Raw genomic sequence first — 24,288 nt, 5'->3', positions numbered from 1 at the left:
TTTAAAAAGCGAACTCATTTTGCTGCACTAAGGAAATGCTACTGATCAGGCTTTCTGTGTCCCTTTTTTCTAGGCTAGAAAATATTAACCCTGAAGAAAATGACATGGTAAGCCATTCTCTGAGGAGATTTCTTGATGTCAGTCTTATATCTTAGAGGCTTAAGTTCAATTGAGTGGGTTTCAAGAACTAAGATGTGGGAAAAAGAAGAATTGACACACTAATAATGTACATCTTTGCTGCAATATGAAAATTCAATAACTTCACTCAGTCAATTTACAATTCACATGTGCCTATTAATTAAAACCCTATATTAAATAAAATATATTAAAACTTCATGTCTGACTAACATATAATGCTGTTGGTAGACATTACAGGAATTACTGAACAGAATAAACAATGCAGACACAGGGATAGATATACTGAAGAATGGAGCTATAATTCTGAACCGAATACACAGGACCAAAGAACGTAAAAAGAAAATAATAGCTGAGGAAATGAATGCAGTAATAGAACAACGGGATGCTGCTTTATCTCAAGTAAGTCTCTATAAGTATATAATCACTCAGTAGAAAATTTCTTTTTTTTTTTCTTTCTTTTTTTCTTGGAGGGGGGCAGGGACTGGTTTACTTTTGGGGAAGAAAATTATTTTGTTTACTTTTCTCTCTTGAAAATCTCAAAGGAGAGCCCTTGTAGTAAATGTCTGATTACTAATCAATTTTTTCTTCATGGTAGTAGTGGCCATTAAAATGGCATCACTGTGTTTTCTGAGAAAAGTTATGTTTGTATTTTTTGCACTTCATTACTATCTGTCTTCTTTTTAAAACAAAATTGTTTTCAGTGAGTTGACCAATCTAAAAAGCTATTAATGGCTTAGTTTTGCAGTATGCTGTATTGGTGAAATGCATTGGATGACAGGTAACTGGGACAGAAGGATTTATAAAGGGTTATGTGTAGCAAAAATATACATTAAAGGAAGGTAACAGTACTACATGCAACAATGCAAGCAGTTCCTCCCTTTGTTGCTTTGCATTCAGGAGATAAAAATCAGCATGTGGTCCTTGACTCTCAAAGTCTTACCCATCTACTACGTGACTTGAAAGAATCTGGGTTCTTTTTTCTGCTCAGATCACTCATTGCCTGCAATTTCCTATTTTGAGAGAACAGTAATTGTCTTCATTCTCTTCACCTAAAGAGAGTTTGCTTGCTCTTCTCATCTCATGGAAGAGTTTTTCTGTCATTTCTTTGGTTTGAGTTTACGTTTTTTACCCACAATTTTTAAACAGAATTTTAACTCAATAGGAATAAGCTGTAGGGAGGAACAGTCCAAGCAGGGAATATATCTCCTGAGAAAAGATCTTAGACTGGATGAAGCTCCTTATGCCAGGCAACAAATTTCATCTGACTCTTCCAATACTGAAAATTTTGATTTTTAATGTAAGTAACCAAAGTTGACCCACTAATTGTAACTAATTTCTACTAGATTTAAAGTCAGGTTTGTGATCTTTAATGATATCAATAATGTTAATTGAATTTATGTTCTATTGAGAAGTCCTCTAATAAAAGTGCCCCCTCTACAAACACTGTAATTTTCACTCTTTTTCAGTCATTTTTTTTGCATTCTTTCCTACTTTAACCGTGAAAACCCCATCTGCATTTTACTTTCTCAGTCTATTTTTTCCTTTTATAAAATTATTGCTGGGATATTTCCCAGCACAGCTACTGGGAAGCATCCAACAGCCCTTCCAAAAGTTTATGTTCTTTCTTCTTGCATAGGGCATTCGAAAAGTGAGCATCTTGTAACAGGAAAGCTTTCAGCAAAAGAGAAGGATCTCTTGATATTTTTGTTTTCATTATTTCAGTTTTTGATTCTTTGTTGAAGTGGACTTTCAGGCATACTTTGACCGTAAAACTTCTATGAATGTCAGAATAATTTCATTGTTGGGCATTTCAATTCACATTTTAATTCAATTGATTTTAAGCTGCTTGTTTGAGGACTAATATTTTCCAATTAATCAGCTTGAAAAGTAATGAAGATAATAATTTTGGATAGTAATGGCTCAACTATCGCCACTGGCAAAGCCATCTTTAGGCATATCAGCAAAAAGCACAGGTAATGTTAGCTAGATACTGCAGCTGAAAAAATAAATTAATAGAGTAATAAATCCTCACTAAATGAAGATGTAAATATTTGATATTAAGCTGTAGCACTGTGATATCACTAGCCATTTATACCACCATTGTTTTAAATTAATTGTTATTAATAAAACTATTCATCATGTGTGTTCAAATATGTGATGCTTTTACAGCTGTTACTGTTGAATCTAGAAAATAGGTCCTTGGAATTGAAGCTACCTTTTCAATCTGTGTTTCTCACTTGATGATTCCTTGGGAATTCGTACCATACTTGAATTATTAGTAGTCTTTTGTTAACATTGCAATAGCAGTAGTTATTACAGTGCTAACAGCAAGAACAATAGGAGAGGGATTCTACATTAGACCACAAAGGGACTAGATATAATTCAAGGGATGTATATGCTTAGCATAACAAATGCAAATTATTGGAAGTTAGATCTGGGGTTGCCTCAGGCATTCATAAGAATGCAAGTTAAAATCTTTTTCTTTTTGTAGAAGTGACATCAAATATGAAGGGGGGGAATTGAGAGCAGGTTGAGAAGAAGCAGAAATAGAGTAAACCATTAGCATGCTGTGGCTGTCCCCTGGAAAATGCATTTGTAAAGTTCAGGGGTCACTGGGCAATGTAGGTTGAATGTTTCATGACACATGGTATTGCTTTGTTCCTGGTTGCTGTTGTATGGTGCTGGAGACAGCACTCAACTTCATTTGAGTGACCACTATATCTGGTTCCAAATGATAGAGAACTACCTACAAAATAACAAGAGTTTGGACTGACTGTGTTTAGTGAAGCTGCATCTATTACTTTTCACTGTGATTTTCTTCACAATATCCTGGCATTTGGCAATTGAGCACAGTGAACATAAGTAGTGTCTAGCTTTTGGGGATTAACTCACAGGATTCCCGATTTTTCTGAGTAAGAAACAATAATGTAAAAATCTTCACAGCTCAAACACATTGCTTTGATTTCAAGTGAGGAATAAAGTACATTTCTAAAGAATGAACATTCTATAAACTATACATTTCCTATGACCAGTAAATACTGGAATACTGGAATTACTTCCAGCTAGTCTTTTAAATTCAGTTTCATCATGCTTTTTTTGGTAGCTATACTACTGAGCTGCATTTAATTGGACTGCAGTAGCAGCATACTCAATGATTAGCTAGTTGTGATTCTTCTGTTTGGATTTTATTTGAATAATTCTTTTATTCTCCAAAAAATGAAGAGCACTGTCCATGTCTTGGAAAGGCTGTAAAAATGTTTTTTCTGGCTGTAACATCCAAGAACCTCTATGTATTTTTTGAGATTTCCAGTGTGAGCATTTCTTCTTACTAGGAAGCAGATTGAGGCACTTCTATCACTGTATTGAGCTGTGCAAGTGTATGTAATCTCAGATCTTTCACTAGATTGCTGAGCAAATATGCAAACTACTTTTTGTATGTGTGAAAACAAATGACATGGTATAAACTCAAATATTTGATACTACTTTTAGTATGTATTTTCAAGTGAATAATAAACAAACAACTAAAGCATGACTAAACATTGACATCCATCTTCTCCTGTATCAACCTCCTTAAAAAAACAAACTCAACAGTTTGGTTGTATTTGCTAAGATATGTTTGTTAGTGAACAGATATTGTGTGATACTGAGGATCTTCAGTGTGTTTTATGACTGATCCTCTGAAAGAAATAAAACATCATTTCTGTGTCTGTAACGTTCAGTTTTGTCTTAACCCATTCAAGGAAAAAAAAATTATTTGTCCAGTTGATCATAATACAGTTTTTACCTTTCTTGAGAAATCTCTCTTGCTTGAGTAATCCAGTTAGTGACTTAGTAGAGATTCCATATGGCATAGTCACATTGTGTGATCCTCATAAAATACTCTAAAGAAGTGGTTTCCAGCAGGAGGCAATGCAGTACAGTGTCTCAGCCACCTATTAGCTGCATCACACCTTGTGGACAGGAATGTTAATATCATTACAGGGCTGGCAGCTGAAGACTTGACTAAGTCATTACAATTACTTTTCTTCTGGTTTAGACAAGAAAGGGGACCTTTTGATTGGTACAGCTTGAAGGAAGTGATTTTTTAAAGCTCATTAAGAGATTAGGAGATTGTGTGTTTGATATGTTTCCAGTACTAATTAATTCTGTAAGTGTGGGAGTTTTTTAATTGGTAACAGTCAGTTCTATATAGAGTTTTAAATATTAAAGATATATATAATTTGCTATTAAGGAATAGCAGTGGTTTCATGGCTGGCAAAGTATCATCTCTAGTACACTGATCTTGAAGCAACAGCATAACTGGCAAGCAAACCTGGTTTTACAGCTTTGAATAATTTGACCACATCCTGCTGTGCAGGAACATGCTTATGGCTGTTCATGTAAAAAATTGGCAGGCACCCAGTTGCTCATCTGAAGCAAGTTAAAGAATCCTTCTCCATTTTGAGGCACTGTTTGGCAGCAGACAGCACTTTATCATCATTGAAAACAATGACGAGATGCACTATGCTTGACTTCCCATCATTATCAGTTTCGACTAATGACTAATAACTGATAAATGTCTGTGCTTACAGCAAGTCAGCTTCTTGCTAACTTTTATTTTTTTGGTTTCGTTCTGCTTAAGCAATTTTCCTCCTTTTACCCCAAGTAGTGTAAAGGAAAGTAGTGTTGCCTGTGATTTACAGAGCATTAAGGCATTCTCAGCATGGGAGTGAACAATTCTTACTGAAGTAGTAAACCCAAGAGCTATATGAAATATAAAAACTAGAAATACAAATGAAAAAGAAAGTTTACAGATCTTGGACCCTTAACTGGGGAATACTCAGATGAGAAATTCCAATGCCTCATGACTCTTGGGACAGAGGTGATCCCTTTGCAAACCAAACCACAGTGTGGGAAGTTATTTTTTTTGTACTTTTAATTAGAAGTCTATTTTTATACTCTGTGTTTTGGTACCCTTTGGCACTTCTTGATTAAGAATGCTGATCAAGTTCTTGGCTGGCAGGAGCATATCTGACAGTATCCTCCTACCGACTCTCTCAAGGTGCTTACCCTATTTTCCCTTTGCCATTGATATTTGGGAATGGGAAAAGAAGAAGTAGGATGCTGTATTCACAGTTGTTTATGAACCGGGCAGCTGCTGTTGGGTACTGATGATTCTGGTCATGAACTTATTTCAGGAGGAAAATGAAAGTAAAAGGAATGTTTATAGTACTTTGAGGATCCAAGTACCATGCTTGTTCACTAATGACTGGTTTCCTGTGGGAAGGCAAGAGCTAGTTGATGTTGTTCTCATTTGCATCCTTTTCTCTGAGAGGTAGCTGATGAATGGGCATGGGGAAATTCCTTGCCAGCAGGATGGTTGAACAGAGAGAGGACACCTGTCTGCAAGATACCCCTTTTTGCCCTGTGAATTTAGTCCAATTCCTGAGACAAAGCAAAGGGGATATGGAGTAAGATGTAGAGTAGATTAAAAAAGAAAAATAATTTGAGATTTAGCATTAACAATTGCTCAGTGACTGCAGGGAGTAAAGAAAGAGGGGTTATTTAAATAGTTGTCAGTTTGATTGGGATTCACATCAGTGGCCTCAGATAAAGCTCACAGATGTCTCTTCTTTGAGCTAATGCTAAGTAAAAGGGATCCTGAAGGGAGATCACAAAAAGCCAAATTATATGAGCAGTGGTTGTGATTAGCAATATTAGTCTGATTGCATTTCACTGCAACAGTGCTTTAAAATGTCACATTTCATTTCCTCTGTACCTAAATAAAGATAATCCATTGAAAGTTTGACTAAATTCATGTTTTAGGAAGTCCATGTTATACTGAACATGGTTAAATCCATGTTTTCTTTGCTTCTTCTCAGAATAAACCAAGTGAATCTCCACAAGCACCAAACCGAGCCAGTGATTGCTGTATTTGGGACATGTAGAGTAAAAGTATTGTGAATGATGCTGAAGAGCATCAGGAATCTTTTGCATCTGAGAAAAGGGCAGTTTCTTCACTACTTGGCTACTTAGTTTTTCTAAAAACAAACCCAGTTTGAAAATATATAATAATTCTTTACTTTCCAAGATGATTAGGTGTGCTCTGACTCTCTACCTTGGATATATTTGTGCTGGCTTTTGCATGAATATTTTCCAGGAGAAAATGCCATTAAATATTTGGCTGCATTTAGGAGATCATTAAGTATTTTTTGCCTCTGAAGTAGGAACTTCAGTCCACTGGAGACTTAACTAGAGAAGAAACTGGCCGAACTTGGTTTCTTACGTGGGTTTTCTGATTTGTGTAGAATGTCACCCCCAAAAATAACACCTGTTTAATCTTTTGCCATAGTGCTCTGTTTAATTTGATCAGGGTATGTAATTCACAGTCTTCAAAGCATTAAGAAATCTGAGGTGAGATGTTCAAACAGGATAGTAGGAGAAGGTTTAGGGACAGTACAAATCTGTGTTTGTAGTGTCAGTTTGTCTCTCATGCTGATGTAACAGAGGTTGTGATTTCTCTGTAGGCAGGTATCTTTTAATAGAGCATGAAACTCTTTGGTTTCACTGGAGCTGGAATTTCATTAGTATTTTGCAATTTATTCCTTAGTTTAAACTTCAGTGAATCTTTGGTTGCATGAGGTCTTTCATTTTTTGAGTTAATACTTGCAGCTTGAAGTGCAGGTCAGATGGTAGGTCATCAGTGGAGGGAGAGGAGAATCTGAAGTAAATTACCCTGAGGAGCTGTTATACTGAACTTTTGTATTTAGTCCATGAATGCTAAGTGTGAGTAAATATGTAAATGTTAATGAAGTGTTTCCTTGAAGAGAGGGATTACGGTTTTTCTTTTTGAGCTTTAGAAGCAAAATTTTAATTGATACTGCATTTCTTCTTTTTGCTGCCATAAGGTTTTGACTGAATGATGCCTGGAGACACATCATTGTTTGCATTGTTAAATCACCTGTTGTTCCTCTGCAAACAGTGTGTTGTGCAGAATTCAGAAAATACATGTCTGCATAGTATTCGAGGGCATGATCAAGCTTGATATCTTTAATTGTAAACTTTAATGAATTTCCAGTTGAACATTCATCCCCTCTTCAGTACCTAGAAACTCCTCACCTCTTTGAAAATGGCAGTAAATTTGCATGCCAGCTTGTTCCATTAATTGCTATTTGACTGATCTATCATGGGCTAAGCTTTATATTCACACAGCTTAGACTTTCAAGCCAATTTCTGGAATTAATTTAAATATTTAATGTCAAAACCCTAGGATGAAAGAGAGGAAAAATGTTTTGTATGCTTATTGATCACCTGTTTCAGTAGCAGCAACCCATAGAGGAAACTTCCAATTGTGATAACAGCAGAATTCAAACAGTTTTCCCTCTGAAGAGTATCACTGTGCGTGCAAGGTTTATAGGTACCAAAACTCTGCATGCAATGAGGTCTGTAGGTACCAAAACTCTTGTAGAGGTACCTTAAGTAAGTTTTCCATGATACTTAATACTTCACAGTTTCAAGTTAGGTACTGAGTGTTGAATCTGATTTCGCTTTGTTAGAGGAAAGGTTGGATTTTCTTAAAAATTGAAAAAAAACCACCCAAAACTGCATGCTTTGTATGAAAAGCTGGTTTCCTTAGCCAACTTTCTAAGGAAACTTCGTGCAAAATTACTTTGTTATTTTGGATACGCAAATGAGTTTACATAAGAATTCTTTTGATAATCAAAAAGGATTTTTGTGTTTTATTTTTATCATTAATCTGGAGTCTAAAAAGGCTAATATGCCTGGCCTACACATTCACTTGCTTCTCCTACCTTGGCCCTTCTTTAGTGTTCATAAGTTGCAATTTTGTGTTTTATTAGGCCTGTATTAGCAGGTTGTGTGAATTAGCAAGTGGTGGATCTGGAATATGAAGTAGTTCTCAGCATCTTACATCCACATTTTAACCCCTTTCCAGAATGGGGAGGGGGGCATTTCATTTGGTTTGGTTTGGTTTGGTTTGGTTTGGTTTGGTTTGGTTTGGTTTGGCTCGGGGTGCTTTGTTTGTCTGCTTTTTTTTTTTTTTTTTTTTTTTGTCAGATTAGCTGTAGTTAAGTCCTATGGACTGAATACCATTTGTGTCAGAATGCACTAGGTGAATTCCTGGTTTGAGGCATCTTTGAGTTTGCTTAAATCAAAAAAAGAATTCCATTTGTTTTCTCCAATAGCACTCCATGGTGCAGAACAAAGTATAAGTAGAGAAAGTGCTAAGTAGAGTGTAAATTGTGTATTATGTGAAATTAAGAATAAAAATGAGATAATTTTAAGAAAGAAAATTAGATTTGTTAAAATAAATAGGGAAGTAAAAGCTATCAATGTTCTTGGAGAAAGTATTCTAGTATGTTTGTATTCAGACTTTTTCCTTTTAAAATTATTAGACTAATTTATATGCAGACTTTTCTGGTGCCAATTTTTGTCCTGTCATCAAGATGTAAATGAACTTAGTTCCATCAAGGAGAAATAGGTTTCAAACTAGTAGCATTAATTGAAAATAAAGTGATACACAGAATGAAAAGTTTGGATTTAATTGTGCAGTGGAGATATATTCAAAGAATAGCAGGCAAGCTATATTGCTGATTGTGCCACTTCTACAACATCAGTAATTGACTAAGAGTGTTGTAGGATATGGAGCTAAAGAATGAATAGAACTACTTTTTTCTGACTTAATTTATTTTTATTTCCAGAGTCCCTGAGGTGAAATATTGACCTCACTTCCAGCATTGCAATACCCTCCACAGTCATCCTTATGATTCAGCATATGTGCTAAGCTGTAAAGAGAGGAGATGAATAAGGCAGCTAAGGTCTAGCAGTAACAGAGGATATAAGGAAAAATTACTATGATGATGACAAGCTGATTATTCATTTTCAACAGAATTGTAAATTATTGTGACTGAAATTTGGGACTTAAAAATGTATTTGTTAGTTCCATTTCTTTCTTTTCTTTTGTCCTTTATCAGGACAAAGAGACAGAATGTACTACAAGGTACACCTGCAATACCATGATACAATATCAGAATAAAAAGAAATTTGGGACTTAAAAATGTTTTTGCTAGTTCCATTTTTTCTAGATTTTTAACTGTTTTTAAATGATCAGGTAACAATTACCAAAATGGCAGTTTTCTCTCTTGGTTTGGTCTGAATATCATGACCTTTTTTTTTTGTTTGTGAAGCTGTTAATCAATTTTTTCCAAGTCCTTTGGCTTGATGAAATTATTTTACATATTCTGGTTTAAAGTGTATAGTGATTCTGACAAAAAAAAAGGAATAAGAAAATCTATCAATATTCTCTTTATGAAAGAGAGATTTCACAGTAGCATTAACTTATCTTTGTCTGGTTCACCAAGTATGCCTACATTTGTTTGTTGTATGGCTTTACTATTTCGTGCTTCAGATTGTGAGTATCTAGGATTTAGCCTCTTTTCCATGTTCTGTTTATTCACTGTTAATTATTTTTCAAGCTGAGTTGCTTGAGAACAAGAAAAATTTAGCTTCCATTACCCTCTATTGCAAATGAAGGACAGGCTTTCCTATTGCATGTAGTCTGCATGTGATTGTAAGTTGCTCTTGTAAGGGAACTTTTTAATGCTTTCTGATGTTAATGCTTTGTTGTCATTCTTTACAGTCGTGTTTTTGATTTATAGTTAAATATGAAGCACAAAATATCATTTTGGTTTATAGTTTACTTTTGTAATGAAAATGCTTCTTTAAATGACACAATTCAAATACATAAAAATACTTAAAGGCCCTTAAGAAGCTGTGACTATGTAAAACGTATACTTGTAGCTAGAAGAAAAGAAAAATTATTGCAGATGAAGAACATTATTAAATCATACAAGTATGACAACTTTTTACAGTTCTGGAGTTGTTATCAGAAATACAGAATGCAAGAGTCTAACTACACAGTATTTAATTGGTCTAAAATACTGATGCAGTAATGCAGTGTATGAGTGTGCATGTTATATTGTTAATAACAGAATTGATAACTATCTTTTGAGAGCAATTTTAACCTATTATTTATTAATTACTAACTGTAAATATGTAAATATATATATATATATATATATATATATATATATATATATATATAACCAAATGTGCATCAGTTATTGGTCATGTTTCAGTTAGGCTTTTGCTTATTTCTTAATTAGCTGTAACATCTTTCTCTGCTATCTGCAGAAGTATTAGCAAAGATTAGAGAAACCCCAAAAAACAGTGTAAAGCACTCTGTCAAAAGAATGGCAATGACCACTTTGCTCCTCGTTGTCTCTTGAGATTACTTTTCACCAATAGTTAAGATTTGTTTCAAGTCTTGTTATAGTCATGATGAGGAATTTCTTATTTCAGAGATGGTATTACAGATCCCAGCAATGTTACAATAGTTTTCACTAATTTTTTCCTGAAAGTGATCTGCTGTCTTGTATTCAGTATGGGAGTGAACTCTAGGCCTCTCTGTGAGTTTAATTCCTTCATCTTTAAGACAAATTTCTTAATCTTTTCTTTCTTAGTCTACAAGCATTCTTTCAGCCTCATTGCTTGGGCTTCTGTTCACAATCAAATTGTTAGGACTTCAACTGAATCTTAGTCTGAAAAACAAGTCTTGAAAGACTCACTGTGAAAAGGAGAGCATCCAGTGCCAGCCTTCAGGAAGAAACACCAAAATTATTGTTAATACCTTGTACTAAATAGTTCCATCAGCTGTCCTTCTACTGTCGGGCCAGCCAACAGCTGTGTCTCTCCTTACATGTTCTCCTTATGTCATGTATGGTGTCTCCTATGGTATCTAGACTCTTCTCAGCAGTAGTCATGCATTTTACGTGTTTTGTTCATTTTGGCAAGCAGGCCTATCACTTTCCTTTCAGATATTCTTATAACATTCTTCTATCTTTGTGTTTTTCTTATTTTTTTCTCCCCTCAGGGTGTCCTATCCCCTATACATGAAGAATGGAATTGCTGAGATGAGAGCAGTGTAATTGCACAGGTCAAAGGCAGCTTTTAGGTTTTAGGTTTAAGATTTTAGGTTTAAACATTTCTGCTTTTCAGTAACATATCTGAAAGCTTTTAGGTGACTGTTATTCAAAGCTGCAGGATCAGCCCACTTGAGAAGGTGCATCTATTTGGACATCTAGTTACATCGATCTCTTTAAAACACCTTAATGAAGCTAAAGCTAAATTTTGTTACAAAGATAGACTCTTCAAGTTTAACTGGTATTTAATATTTGCAAAGTCTTATTCATGTACAAAAATCATACATCTGTGTTACCAAAGCTGAGAAATACATAATTTCTAAATGTGTGGTTTTGTTTTAGTTTTGCAGAGCTTTGGTTTACTTTCTTGAATCTTTCTTTGTGGGATGCCTTTGTATTCTATGTATGATTTATTTAAAGTTCGTGCAAAACTGATTAATTTCTTGATTTTTTGACAATTATTTTCATTCCACTTTTTAGTGCACATAAACCATAAAAGCTATTTAGAATACCATTTATGTACTTTCTGTTACTTTCTCCATATTGATTAGACAGAAGGTGTTTCACAATAACATTTGAAGATTTGTAACTAGTTGCTTCATTTCCACCCTTATACTTAGTTAAAACACTGCCATTAATATTGCTTTTACATAATTATGTCCTTCAGTATTCAAGTTTCCTAAAAATCTATGGAAAAAGAGCAAATACTACAGAATAGGATGATTTGTTTGAAAAATGCCTTTTGTCCCTGACTTACCTGCAGAAGTTTGTGTTTTCACCTACCTAGTTGTTGTTTAGTTTGTAATAATCTCTAGTTTAAAGTAGCTTTTATTAGATGTTAAACAAGTTTTGTGTGGACATAGTATATACCAGAAAATATTCAAGAACTGCTACTTAAGCAACTGATGGCTCAGTTGAGAGTATGAAATTTATCAGGACAAATAGGCAGCATGTACTATGAGATACACCTGCAATACCATGCTTACAATATCAGACTAAAAAGATTTTAAAACTCTGCCATCTATACAATGATCCATTATACTGTTTTCTTGAAAAATGTGATGATATTTAAAGATAGACGAGAAGTATTCCTGTCCTTTTGTGCAGTAAATGCCAACTTAATGTTTCAGCAATAGCCTTGTTTGCATATGGATTTTACAAAAATCCATTGAAGATTATTTGAAAACCAGCTCATTAGAATGACAGATTGCTTACCAAATTTTGTTTTCTCGTCAACTAATATTAGTTACATTCAATTAAACAAGGTTGTACTTTTTAAAAGATTAGGCTGTGAATGTTTCTAAAATTTCTCCTTTTCTTACAGCTTCCACATTTTCAATACCTCTGTTCTACTATATACATTGTTTGAGTACCAGCACTGCAGATTATTAAGTGAGGGTGAGGAAAAGGCTTTAAACAAAAGCAATTGTCAGCTTTGTGTCATGGTGTGTTGTCAGATGTTTGACAAGCTGTCTCTTGGCCACAGGCCATTTGGTTGTAATGGAGCTGACTACTCTTCTGAGGAACCAGCAAAACCTGTGGCCACACGAAGCAATAGCTCCGTGTCATTTGGTCACATCAATAAAGCAAAGGTTTGGGGTGTAGTAATCCCAGTTCTGACATGATCTTGTTGGTTGATTAAGATTCTTAAACTTTCTAGGCTAATTTGTCATCCCACAAAACAAGAAACTACTATTTACTGATTTGATTTGAGTGTTGGAAAAAGTGATTAGTCAGTGTTTACAAAAAGTTACAACATAATTATTTATGAGTATAATTAAAGAAGAATCATATAATAAAGAGTATATGTATGGTAAAAAGGTGAAGTAAAAATGTAAACAAAAAATGGAGTGGTGTAGTGAAGTGAACCTTATTCAGGCCAAGACAAGAACTGAGAATTAGAGTGCACATTATGTGTACATTCTGCCATGCAAAAGAAGGGGAGCAAGATGCTGCATTTGAAGGAGAGAGAAGCTGAAGAACTTGGAGAGGGAAAACTTATGCTTCCTTCTTTCAGCAATGAAGGAGGAGAAGTAATTGGCTTTTTTAAAGCTATTTTAAAATATAGTTTATGGCTTTCTGAAATTTGTGTTCCATCCATTAGTAACACATAATCTTTGACCAAAGCTCCTTGCAAATGAGTATGTGGGAGTTGCATTGATTTGGAAAATGCATGCTAAGATCATAAATAAAATAAGAACAATATTTTAATATTCAGATGCTTTGACTTGCTTCTTGGTGACCTTTCTTGCAGTACTACTTAGTACTTAACCATGGTGGAAATTATTTCAGGTAGTCAGCAGGGTATTTAGGTCCTGGTTTTTGTGTAAGTGGTATATTAATGCATGTTCTGCTTAAATGGCAAATGTATTCCAAAACTTCTTGGGTCTTATGTAATTTTATTCTTTAAATGTTTTTAAAGATTTTGAGTTAATTACTCTGAATTATTTTCTCTGCAGAAGTTTCTGCTCTGAAGTTTTCTCTTGTATCAGTATGCTGGGCCTGCTAATGTCCATTGAAAGTAAAACCGATCCTAGTCTGACTGTACTTGCAGACCTTTATTCAGTGATATAGAATTTAGCTAATCAAGACTTACTTTTTTTATTTTTTGACATTACTTTTAAAAAATAGTCTTGACTCTTGAATGCTCTTTTGCTCTTCTGATAAAATTTTAATTAGTGTTTTCCATTTGCTGAATTATTTGGGTGTATTGGGAGTTTCCTTTGCTTTTAAATATAACAGTGACATATGAATTATAATATCATTGTACTGTGACAGTGTCTAGTCTTTCTAAAACTCTGCAGTGGGGCGTGAGCAGGTGAACTACTTGTGTACTACTCATCTGCTTACATGCTTAGTTTATACATTATTTATTAGATTTATAGGCATGAAATTAAAAAATTGAATTAATAATGTGACTTTGATGTAAAGCAGAAGTTACTTATTTATATATGACAGGCAATTAGGAAAAAAACACTCTTAGTTTAGTTGAATGCATTTTTGCTTGCTTTCAGACCCAGCGCAGCCTCATGAATAAATGTTTGACTCCAGGTTACTAGGTTTGTGTTTTGATTAGAAACACAGAGGTGGAGTAAGTTTGTTAACTTATATGCAGTGGACACAGGAAAATGTCACAGGAAGGTGACCCAGTTATGTGGCTTCAGCAGCTCCTGCTGCTGTTTCCTCCTGCAGATCAGGTGTCTGTCAGCAGCCCCTGTTAGCACAGGCGTGGTCATCCGTGCACAGCCAGCACAGGAACCCTGCTTGAATGACCTGTGAGTCACATCCAGCTCAAGAACGTCACATTTTCCTTTCTCTGTTTCTTGCACATTTTTATAATGAGTTTCATTGATTAGGAAAGTCTTTGTGTGCTGAACTCACTGAAAAGTAGATCAGGTTGTTTTGATCTTTGAAATATCATCATTGCAAGGAAGTAAGAATGTGTAGAGAATGCAGTTGGGTGAGTATCAGTGCTACTCAGCGCTGTGGAATCGCTGCACGTGTAAGGATGGTTCACATGAAGGGTGTAAACAGTTAATCTTCATGGTCTAAATTTTCTGAATTTCTTACTGTACACTTACAGTTCCTTTAACTATTAAAATGAAAATAAAACTTGTTTTGCTGCATTTGAAGTGTTCAGAAATAGACAGGGAGAGGAATGGTAGGAAGAAACCTAGTCATGCCTACAGCATATTATCTGCCTTAATGCTGCAGGTTGAAACTGGCTCATAGTGACAAAGAAAACAAAAATGTTTTATTTATATTTTGATGCATTTCTTTTTGTAGCTTTTTGAAGCAAGACACCATTGCACTGCTACGAAAAAAAGGCAGCATTTACATCTAAGTGTTTCTCTTACTAATAGAATATAACTTTTTAAAGACATGTGTGTTTCTGAGGCCCAAACTCTACAAAAACACTTTTCTTTTTTGAAATTCCAGTAGTTCTAAGCTGCTGGGCATTGTATAAATAATCATTCAAACATTTGTTGATGATTTGCCAAAACTTTGAAGTGAAGTAATTTTTCTCAGAGGTTAGAAAACCTTAGTACAAAATTAAAATTTAATGGAAAATTTTTCTTGTGATTATTATGTAGAAACTAATTTCTTTCTTTCTTTCTTTTTAAATTATTACTTTAGAAAAAAAAAAGGATAAATTCTATTTATATAAGTGCTTCCAAACATCTGCAGTTCAAAGTACATAATTCACAGTGACACCAAAGGTTGGTTTGTGTTTTGACTGGATGACTTTGGTATTATTTTTGTCTGCAAAGGAAAGAGTGTATAGCATCCAAGTGGTGCAAGATGTTTGCCTCTCCAGAAATTGTGATGAATTTGGGACAAGGGGCAGACTGTTAAAAAAAAAAATATTGAGGGGAGGGGGAAGAAGGGCAGTCAGAGTGAGAACATTTGCGTTCCATTTGGCATATTTGAGCTGGGAGCCAGTCTCAAGTACAGATCATTATAAACAAAGTAAGAAAAAGTGAACAAAACAACCAACAAAGAGAAGAATCAGTTGAATTGTTTCTGTTTGTTTCACATGCTTATTTATTGTATTTAGGTTTCCACAGGTGAAGACTTAAAAGTATAACAGGCAAAAAAGTAGCTTTGTTTCTTCATCTTTTTCATGTTTGGTGTCTGGAATAATTATTTGTACTTCAGTTGTTCACTGCAATGAATATGTGTTAACTAATTTCAAAACATAGATGCGCTTTATCACTTCAGGAAGTATTGTGCTGTGTAGTAGTAGGATCTCAGTACCCCATAAACTTATCTTTCAGTGATACTGATACATTTTCCATCGATGTATGGTCTGTCAGTTACTTTGCTCATGAACATTTTACTTAAAATGCGTAAAGGAAAAAAATGCATGTGGGAAAATAGTTCTGCCATTCCGATGGACTCTGACTTTCCCAGAATTTGGAGAACATAAGCCATTTTCCCAAGTTATTCAGTAGGAACTAGGTTATTTTTATGTCACACTACTTCAGTAATTGAGAATTCCAATTCAGCAAGGTCGTCATGCATAAAAGTCCACAAATGTGGCAGAGTACTCAGTGTTTGAAATGAAGGCACTGATATGCAATCAAGTCCTTATGCACTGGCTGACCCAGAGGAGTGACTTAGCACTCACTTTTGATTTTTGTGTGACTTGAATAAAATTATGTTACCTTAAGTTTAATGACAGAATTAAGCTATTTTGGGGAGATCGTGGTTATGTTTTTTTAAACTAGGGTGATCAGATTGGACCAAAGATCCACCTGCCTCACCAGCCTGACCTCACTCAGGTCAGCACAGGAACAAGCACGTTACAGTACCTCCATCTAGGCACTGTGTCTCTTTTCAGTCAAGCTCCTCAAATGTGCTCTTGTGTGTTTATGCCAATGCTGATTTTCAAGTTTGTAAACACTGCAAGTTTTGATAAGGACTTTAGATGAACAAATGTATTCAAATGAAATACTATCTTTTCTACGTCCTAATTGAATAAGACAATCAAATAATATTTAGAATTGAGGAAAGAACTTAGTGCAGAATTTTGCCTTATATTGGTACATTTGTTTCATTAGACTTTGACCCCCATACCTTTAATAACAGAGACAAATCAATTCCTTTCCTTTTTCCCTAGCATATAAATGGCATAATGTGTTGACTTTTTTTTCCCTAGCATATTGTCATAAGTTCAGGAGAGGTTAGTTTGGATTCCTTTTAATGAAAGGCAATGAAAAATATTATATGCCATACAGTAATATTAAAAGTAAATATAGATGTAATGGGATTAAATAGCCACCAGGACTGCATTTGCAGTAAGGAAGTGTTATGGTTTTCTGCTATATTCCATTTTAGCTGTTGCTTCCTGAGCCAGGTAGTCACAGTACCCTTTCCTGGGTCAAATCTATGCTGAAATACAAAATGAGAAATTCATCTGACATTACGATCCTAGTTCAATGAGATGAGAGTGAGGGACCCTGGTGTAGCAAAACTTAAAAATTTTGAAAGCACATGAACAGACTGATTGACCTAAGATGTGCAGAGTTAAAGAGGCTTCTGCATGAAACCTCTGGGGATAGGTGTCTTCATACAAACCACACAGGGACCAAATAGGTCCTCTGAGCAACAGGAGCTCACTCTGCTCCATGTTAATGCTTTGCTGTATTCCATCTTCGTCCCTACTAACATTCTTTCTCTAATGGCTTGCAAGTTTTTCTTTACTTTTGTGTAATGTCGGAACCTTTTACTTTGAGAATATCTCACTGAAGGATCATGTTAAATAATTATCAAAAAATAACTCATCAATCTGTGTAGATGTGGCAGGCACTGTAACACTATGTTAGTGTGTTACAGGTACAAGTTGAAGAAGAAATGCTGAAAAGCTGACAGCATGTTAAAGATGATTTGTTTATACAAGTGCTAAAGTTATGTTTGATATGTTAATGCAACCTCATTTTCTAGTAAAGGCCAAACACTATTAAGTGGTTATTTGCATTGATTTTTCTATCTTCTGAAATACTTGATTCAAGGTAAACCATCTTTACTCCTTTTGTATAACTGGAGCTGGGGCTGTCTTTTAACAGTCACTTTCTGGGTGGGCCTTATGGACTTTACTCAGTGATATTCTCCTGGTCCATCTCTTGACCTATCAGTGTCCCTTTTAGCAGATGCTCCTTTTTCAATTTGTCTGGATTTTCCCTTTGGTGTTCCAACACTCCCGTCTGGGGAGTCATTGAAAGGGGTCAGTGCCCACTGCAGCTTGAACTGGTGCCTCTCACAAACATCCTCATTCTGCTGAATCATGTTACCTGGTGCTCATTAAAAAAGACTCAACAGTAGCCTAATAATTTACATTTTAAGATGGGAGGGAAGGATATGTTTACTTGCTGTCTATCCTTGCTTTCCTGGCTAAGTCTTTTTGTTATCCTTTTGGTATGTTACGTGCTTTGCTTTTCATTTTGTGTCTTAGCTGCTTGTGATATATCCTATGCTGAGTACAGAGGTATTTGTTTCAAAAGACTGTGTGTATTTAGAAGAGTTGCTTGGTGGAAATACAGTTAAAGAGAAGATTGGGTCCCTGTTGCTGGGGATGGATGATGTTGTACTGACAGCTGTACAGCTGGGTTATGGTCACTCAAGGAACACTCAGAGTAGGTTTAATGAGGTTCATTGTCTGTCAAGTACATTATCACCCGATTCAGGCTAGCTGAGGTAGGAGATTTTTTGGGGGAAATACCTTCAGAGAGGAGAACAGATGTGTGGGTTTGAAAGAAGAGAGGAGACCTTTGTCAGGATTGATTTTGGGAGTGGGTTTTTTTGTAGCTTCAGTTGTCTATATTGGCTCTCTGGCTACAGAACTGTGAATGCACACAGTAGACCACACAGTAAGTTAATTCGTAGTAAGTTGTTTGTGTGGTACCTTTATAAAATTATATTACCAATTCTGAGGCTTTAATATCCTTTACTTAGCAAAGTCATGAGCGTTCTGATCAAGACATTTTTTCATTGACATGTGTCCACACTGCTCTCATATTCCTTGATGTACTCAAAGTATCTGAGGTAGAGAAGCAGTTTTCTCAATTAACAGCCCGTGTTTCATAACATGTTGAACTCATGGGAATTAGCATTTAGGGGCACAATTAAACCTCAGATCAATGTTTAGGTAACCTGTGTTGCACAAAATATATTGTCTGTTTGAAATTTTCCCAAGTGTGAATTTTCGCAAGTTTGAGATAACAGAATTTAGACATAGTATCTCAAATTAAACACTTCCTTTCGCTTTCAGATTTCTTAAAAGGATACATCCAACATTTCTTTTTTGTCAGTACCAAGTTGGATGATGTCTTCTCTTCAATGTGCTCCAAAAGGTATTTTTATATATGTTTTTAGAAGGAAATTCAGTTTCTTACTTGCAGCTGTTGGCATTTTAGAGGCCTGGAGTGAACCAATAAAAACACATGTATTTTAAAGAACATCTATTTTTACTGGACCTTGCTAACAACTAGTGACACAGAATTCAAAAATGTTGGCTCAAATGAATAGAAGGGCTGCATTGTTTTAAATTCTATTTATAAAACTTTTCTTTACAGCAAGGTTACACTAAAATTTCACATGCTTCTACTCTTGTGCCTTTAGAATGCTGGTTTAATATTTTCAGAGTAGCTCAGGTATCAAAGATGTAAAGGATAAAATTTCCTTAAGACATACACAGTGTTGCTGTTTAAGACTATTATTGTAATGCTTTCACAAAGAGGGTAATGGAAGATTTTACTTTCTAGGCAGCCAAGAATAAATCTGAATATCTTCTGTAAATGCATTGTTTCCAACATAGTAAAACACTCAGGTGCAAAGGTCAAAATTCTTTCAATGATGTCCCAAATCGATTTCAAGCAATATACTCGTTGAAAATGCCCTGGGGTTTTTTTTTTTTTTTTCAGATATCAACACTCTCAGTAGAAATGAAATGAAAGAGAAATTACAAAATGTTCCCAAGTTTGATGTAAATGTAATCATATCAAGGTTGACTTGATAGGGAGGTTTATCCATTTTATGTTACCTGTGTTGTATCTTTACTGTACTTTATTTGTGCTGTGTTTTGCAAGATCCTTTAGTCCCACTGCTGCTCTTTATTTCAGTGTCCTGTCTTCACGGGAGTGAAGTGGAGAGCAGAATTAAGATTGCACCCATGCTCTCAGTGGTACAATCTGCTCTGTACACCAAGATCTTTTCTCAGGTATTCATTCAGCTAGGTTTTGCTCTTAGCATATTTTCACATGCCTTTTCGAATCAAGAGATTAACATGATTATAAATTCAGGTTTTAAAGGTAAATTGAGATTTTAGTATTTTAAATAATATTTACTCTATGTAGACTTGTGTTGTTGTCAAATTGTGGATTCCAAAACACTGCTTTGAAGAAAAATGTTGGCAAAGCAGAAAAGTGAGTGTCCTGGTGATCATACATGATGTAATGTATAGTGCCTGCAGTGGTAGATTTTTTTTTTTTTTTTTAATGGTGTTTAGATCACATAAGCCAAGGAAAAAAATGTTGCTAAAGAAAAAAAAAAACATAATCTGTGTTTAGTTCTTTACTAGTTTTAGTAGCACCTTCATGTCTGCAAACAAATAGTTTTCATGCTGGACTTGGAAAAAGAGTTACATCTGGGATTCTGTGATTTGTGATTTTGTGTGTGGGGGGGGTGTGTGTGATAAACACAGATGTTAAATATCTCAAGTATGTGAAAATACTTACAGTCAAATGCATCTTAATTTTTCTTTTTTGTATTTCCCTATCTGTGAGAAGATGTATTTTTTCCTTGCAATAAAAATGAAACTGTACATTAAGAAAGTTTACAACACACATTGAGAGAATGTACTAGGCCAGAAAAATTCACTGCCTTTAAAATAGGTAATCCTATTAGAAATAAGCTCAGATTTCTAACAGAAGTAATGACATATAACAGATATGTGAATAGAATTTTTAATAGTACTTTTGGGCTTCTACAAATGTTTAAAATTTATTCAAATAGAGGATTGGATCATTCTGGTTTATATACTATACTGGATACCTGATGAGCAGTATATTTTTAGGTCTTATTTTCTGTTTAAGAATTGTATGTCTTGGCTTGTCTTTACATTTCTGTCTCAAGATCCTGTAGCATTCGTTATTTTACTTAGACCTCATTCGTAGTTTTTTCAGTTCTGAAGCTTTGTGTTTCACAATTTTTCTTTTTTAGAATTTACATGAGGCAGGCTTCATTGCCCCATATACTGAATTGCTCAGGAATAGGGTGCATATATATGATAGAAAGCTCAGTTCTGTGTTGTCCATAGTCACTAAGACTCCACAAGAGACTGACATTTCCAGGTCTTTTGAGACAGCAATGCTTACATGGGCATTAAATCACAATTCTTATTCTTTTTTTTTGCTGATGTTCTCAGAAAGTGTGTATTAAAATATTTTTTATCAGTTAATTGTCTTTCGTTCCTACAGTATACTAGCTGTGGGCTTTGGTGATCATATTCAAACTACTGGCTTCTAATATGTTGTTGCAAAATGCTTCTCCTGGTACTCTGCTTTTCCCTAGTTCTAACAGTTGTTCCCATATGTCTTCTTGGTACTTTGTCTGCTTTGTTTCCAGGTTTTTTTTTTTGGTTGTTTTTTGGGTTTGTTTTGTTTTGTTTTGTTTTGTTTTTGGGTTTTTTGTTATTTGTTTTTTTTGGTCGAACAGGGTTTTTTTGTAAGGCAAAGAACTGTCTACAGACAACTAATTGCTCTTTCAAACCACGGAACTGGACAAGACCTTTTATAGTTAACATAAAAAAGAGCAAAATATCATCTGGTTTTAACTTGCAGATTTTTAATCTTTAAAATAAATGCTCAGCAGACAGCAGTAAGTCCATATGTATAGGTACACAGTAGCAAGTGCTAATTTTCTCATTTTTTGTCATTAAGTTAAATATTTAAAGAAAACAATCTTGGAGAATTAGAGTAACCTCCTAGTATGAAAAATACAAGTCTAAAAATTCCATCTATATTTTCTAATAAAAGGCTGAATCCTTGATTTGGGAGGAGGATCTTTCATTTGCTTGCATTTCAAAAAGCATGAATTCTTTCCTTTATATCTACTTACTTAATACATAAAAGCCAAAATCTAGCCATATATTGGCATAACTATGAACAGAAATTCAAACCAATATTCTGATAAATATCTTATCTGATACATAGCATTTTTGGCATACTTTTGGACCAGGAAGAAACTGAATAATGATACACATTTTAAAAACATAGCTTTAGTACTGTCTGGGATTGTAACTTGCTTTTGAATGAGCTTTCACTACTGCAGAAATAGTGATGGGGTTATTTACGGTAAGTCTTTTGGCTTGTTGAAAAAAAAATATGCCCACACTCCTCTGCTTAATGGGATTCTTTCCTCGTTGCAGTGCAAACGGCTGGAGCAGGAGCTTCATCATCTGAAAGAGCAGAACCAGACTTCAGCAAACAACACGAGACATATGACTGCTGAAAACAATCAAGAACGTGCTCTGAAGGTAAATCTCCATTTCTTCTTGCAGGCAAATTAAGGTTGTAAGCCCCTGGTGCCAGCTTTCTGGGCTGCATATATCAGTTGTGTACATTTCGGCAGAAGTGAGCTATGGTGTTTGCCAACAACTGCTTCTTTAAACACAGATACAGCACCCTTCTGCTATGGTTTTATTTTATTTTGTGTTTGAAAGCAACAAGAAAAAAAATAACATATCCTCTAAATTATTGGGCTGGTAATTAACACTAAATTCTTGAGCTCTGTCCTTGCAATATTACATTGTATAAGGTGAAGAAAACTGGAATTATTTGCCTCGTGGTACCTTTGCAAAACTAATATTTTAAAGCATGGCTGTTTGATCTGCTCCCAGCAGTGTGTGCTATATTAATAACATTGTTGACCGATACTGCTAGTGACCACATGGTTGATACTACTATTTGCAAAAGAGTAGCTACTTGGAATTGGGAGGAGGAATAATAAGTCTTGTCAATAAGAATAAAAATGAGCAGAGAGGCGGGAGAGGGTCAGAGAAAGGACAGTGTAAAGTGACAGGTTATTGCTGCTTTGAGAAAGGGAAATTGTAATGTCAGTGGAATTGATAGCTACATACCCTGCAATCTCACCGCTAGCCAGGATAAGAGACTATGCCAGGTAAGATGTGCAAGCATTGTGCACACCTCTTCAGCCACTTTATTCTTAAAAATCTCTTTTACCGGTAGTGGAGATACAATACAAATACAGAAGTTATTCTGTTTATACTGTGTTGTCATTTTAAAACTGTTTGATTTATACAGAAAGATCCAAAGGTATCTCACTTACAGATAGATTTTCGTCTGCCTCCTTTTTTCTATTTTTATTTTTTTTTAATTTGGGAAACATCATTATACATACAACAACTTGACCAAAGCTAGGTATAAGTGTAGTTTGACATTTCTCAATAAGAAAAACAATAAATATAATATTAATAAATTGAGAGAGGCTGCATGCTGCATAAATGCTTTATATTCCATGGATTTACAACCGCCTTCAAAATCTATGGTGAATATGGCTAAATCAGATGTGTAATAGTGAAAGCAGATGACTAGAAATGGAGATCATAAACATTCAGGGGCTGTTTCTGACTGCAATAACAGCATTATTTTAAATCTCGTGTCACTAAAAGTTAGTGCTTGCCAAGCATGCTTCTTATTGAACATAGTATTGTTTTTCATTAATTGCATGCTGACTTGTTTTTTCTGTGTCATGGAAAATATTGTGCAGAGAGTCTTTATATTAGAAAAAAGTTTTATTTAAGCTATGCTTTTTGCATTTAATATTGTCTGACATAACACATACAGAATAATTATATTTTCAGAGCAAGAAGTGATTTGATAGTTCAGAGCGTTACTAGGATTTCATTCTAAGCCTGATATTGCTCTCCCAGCACCTAATCTTTAAAGAATTTCATTTCTGACTATCATAGGAATTTTTTTATTTTTTAAAGTTAAAGGTTAATTGATCATAGTCTCTTAGAGATGAGAGTCTGGGGAAGAAAAAAGACCACTTTTCAATTTTTTTAAAGTTGAACTTTTTTAATATTGTAGCTCCGTAGAGTTTGTCTCAGTTCATATTACTGTTACCTACAGTGAGGACAGGAATATTTTTTAAAAGGCCAAGTTGTATTCTTGACCTTGAAAACTTTTAAATGCCCCAATGAAATACTGCCAATGGTAGTTAGCTTTGATATACAGCACATGAGTGTGCATCCTGACCTCGTAAATGAAAACCTTATCACCCACTTTAGTGTAACCACAGCCTGGGAAACTGATGTCTGGTAAGGATGGAAGTCATGTCAGTGGCTGCAGGTGGCTGGGGCACTCCTGCTGCTGTCAGCAGCACAGCTCCCACAGAAGGAAATAACCAGCCAGAGCCCTGTGAAGGGTCACACACCTCCCCTGTGAAACCCTTGTGTTCTTGGCTGTCACCTCCTGCCTTTTGTGTGCACTCAGTAGCTCTTGCAAGGCTGCACACAGAGAGCAGGTACAGACCCAAGCATCATGTCCTGTCCCCTCTCCACTGCAGAGCACCTTCTGGACATTTGTCCATTTTCAGAGAAATAGGACACGTCATTTGTCTCTATGGTACAGGGTAAATATCAACTCCG

At 35.1% G+C, this 24,288-nt stretch overlaps 1 protein-coding gene across 1 annotated transcript in view; it reads left to right on the top strand.

The window, feature by feature from the left end:
• MIPOL1 (mirror-image polydactyly 1) overlaps nt 1–24,288 on the top strand; it is a 181,710-nt gene that overhangs the window by 66,384 nt on the left and 91,038 nt on the right. The window contains exons 10-12 of the mRNA XM_053946718.1: nt 74–107; nt 367–537; nt 22,045–22,152. Coding sequence (XP_053802693.1) covers nt 74–107; nt 367–537; nt 22,045–22,152 — 313 coding nt within the window. The remainder of the gene's footprint in view (nt 1–73; nt 108–366; nt 538–22,044; nt 22,153–24,288) is intronic.

The sequence above is a fragment of the Vidua chalybeata genome, chromosome 6 (genome assembly GCF_026979565.1).
Source record: "Vidua chalybeata isolate OUT-0048 chromosome 6, bVidCha1 merged haplotype, whole genome shotgun sequence".
Classification (NCBI taxonomy): domain Eukaryota; kingdom Metazoa; phylum Chordata; class Aves; order Passeriformes; family Viduidae; genus Vidua; species Vidua chalybeata.
This window is presented reverse-complemented; position numbering and strand designations above follow the sequence as displayed.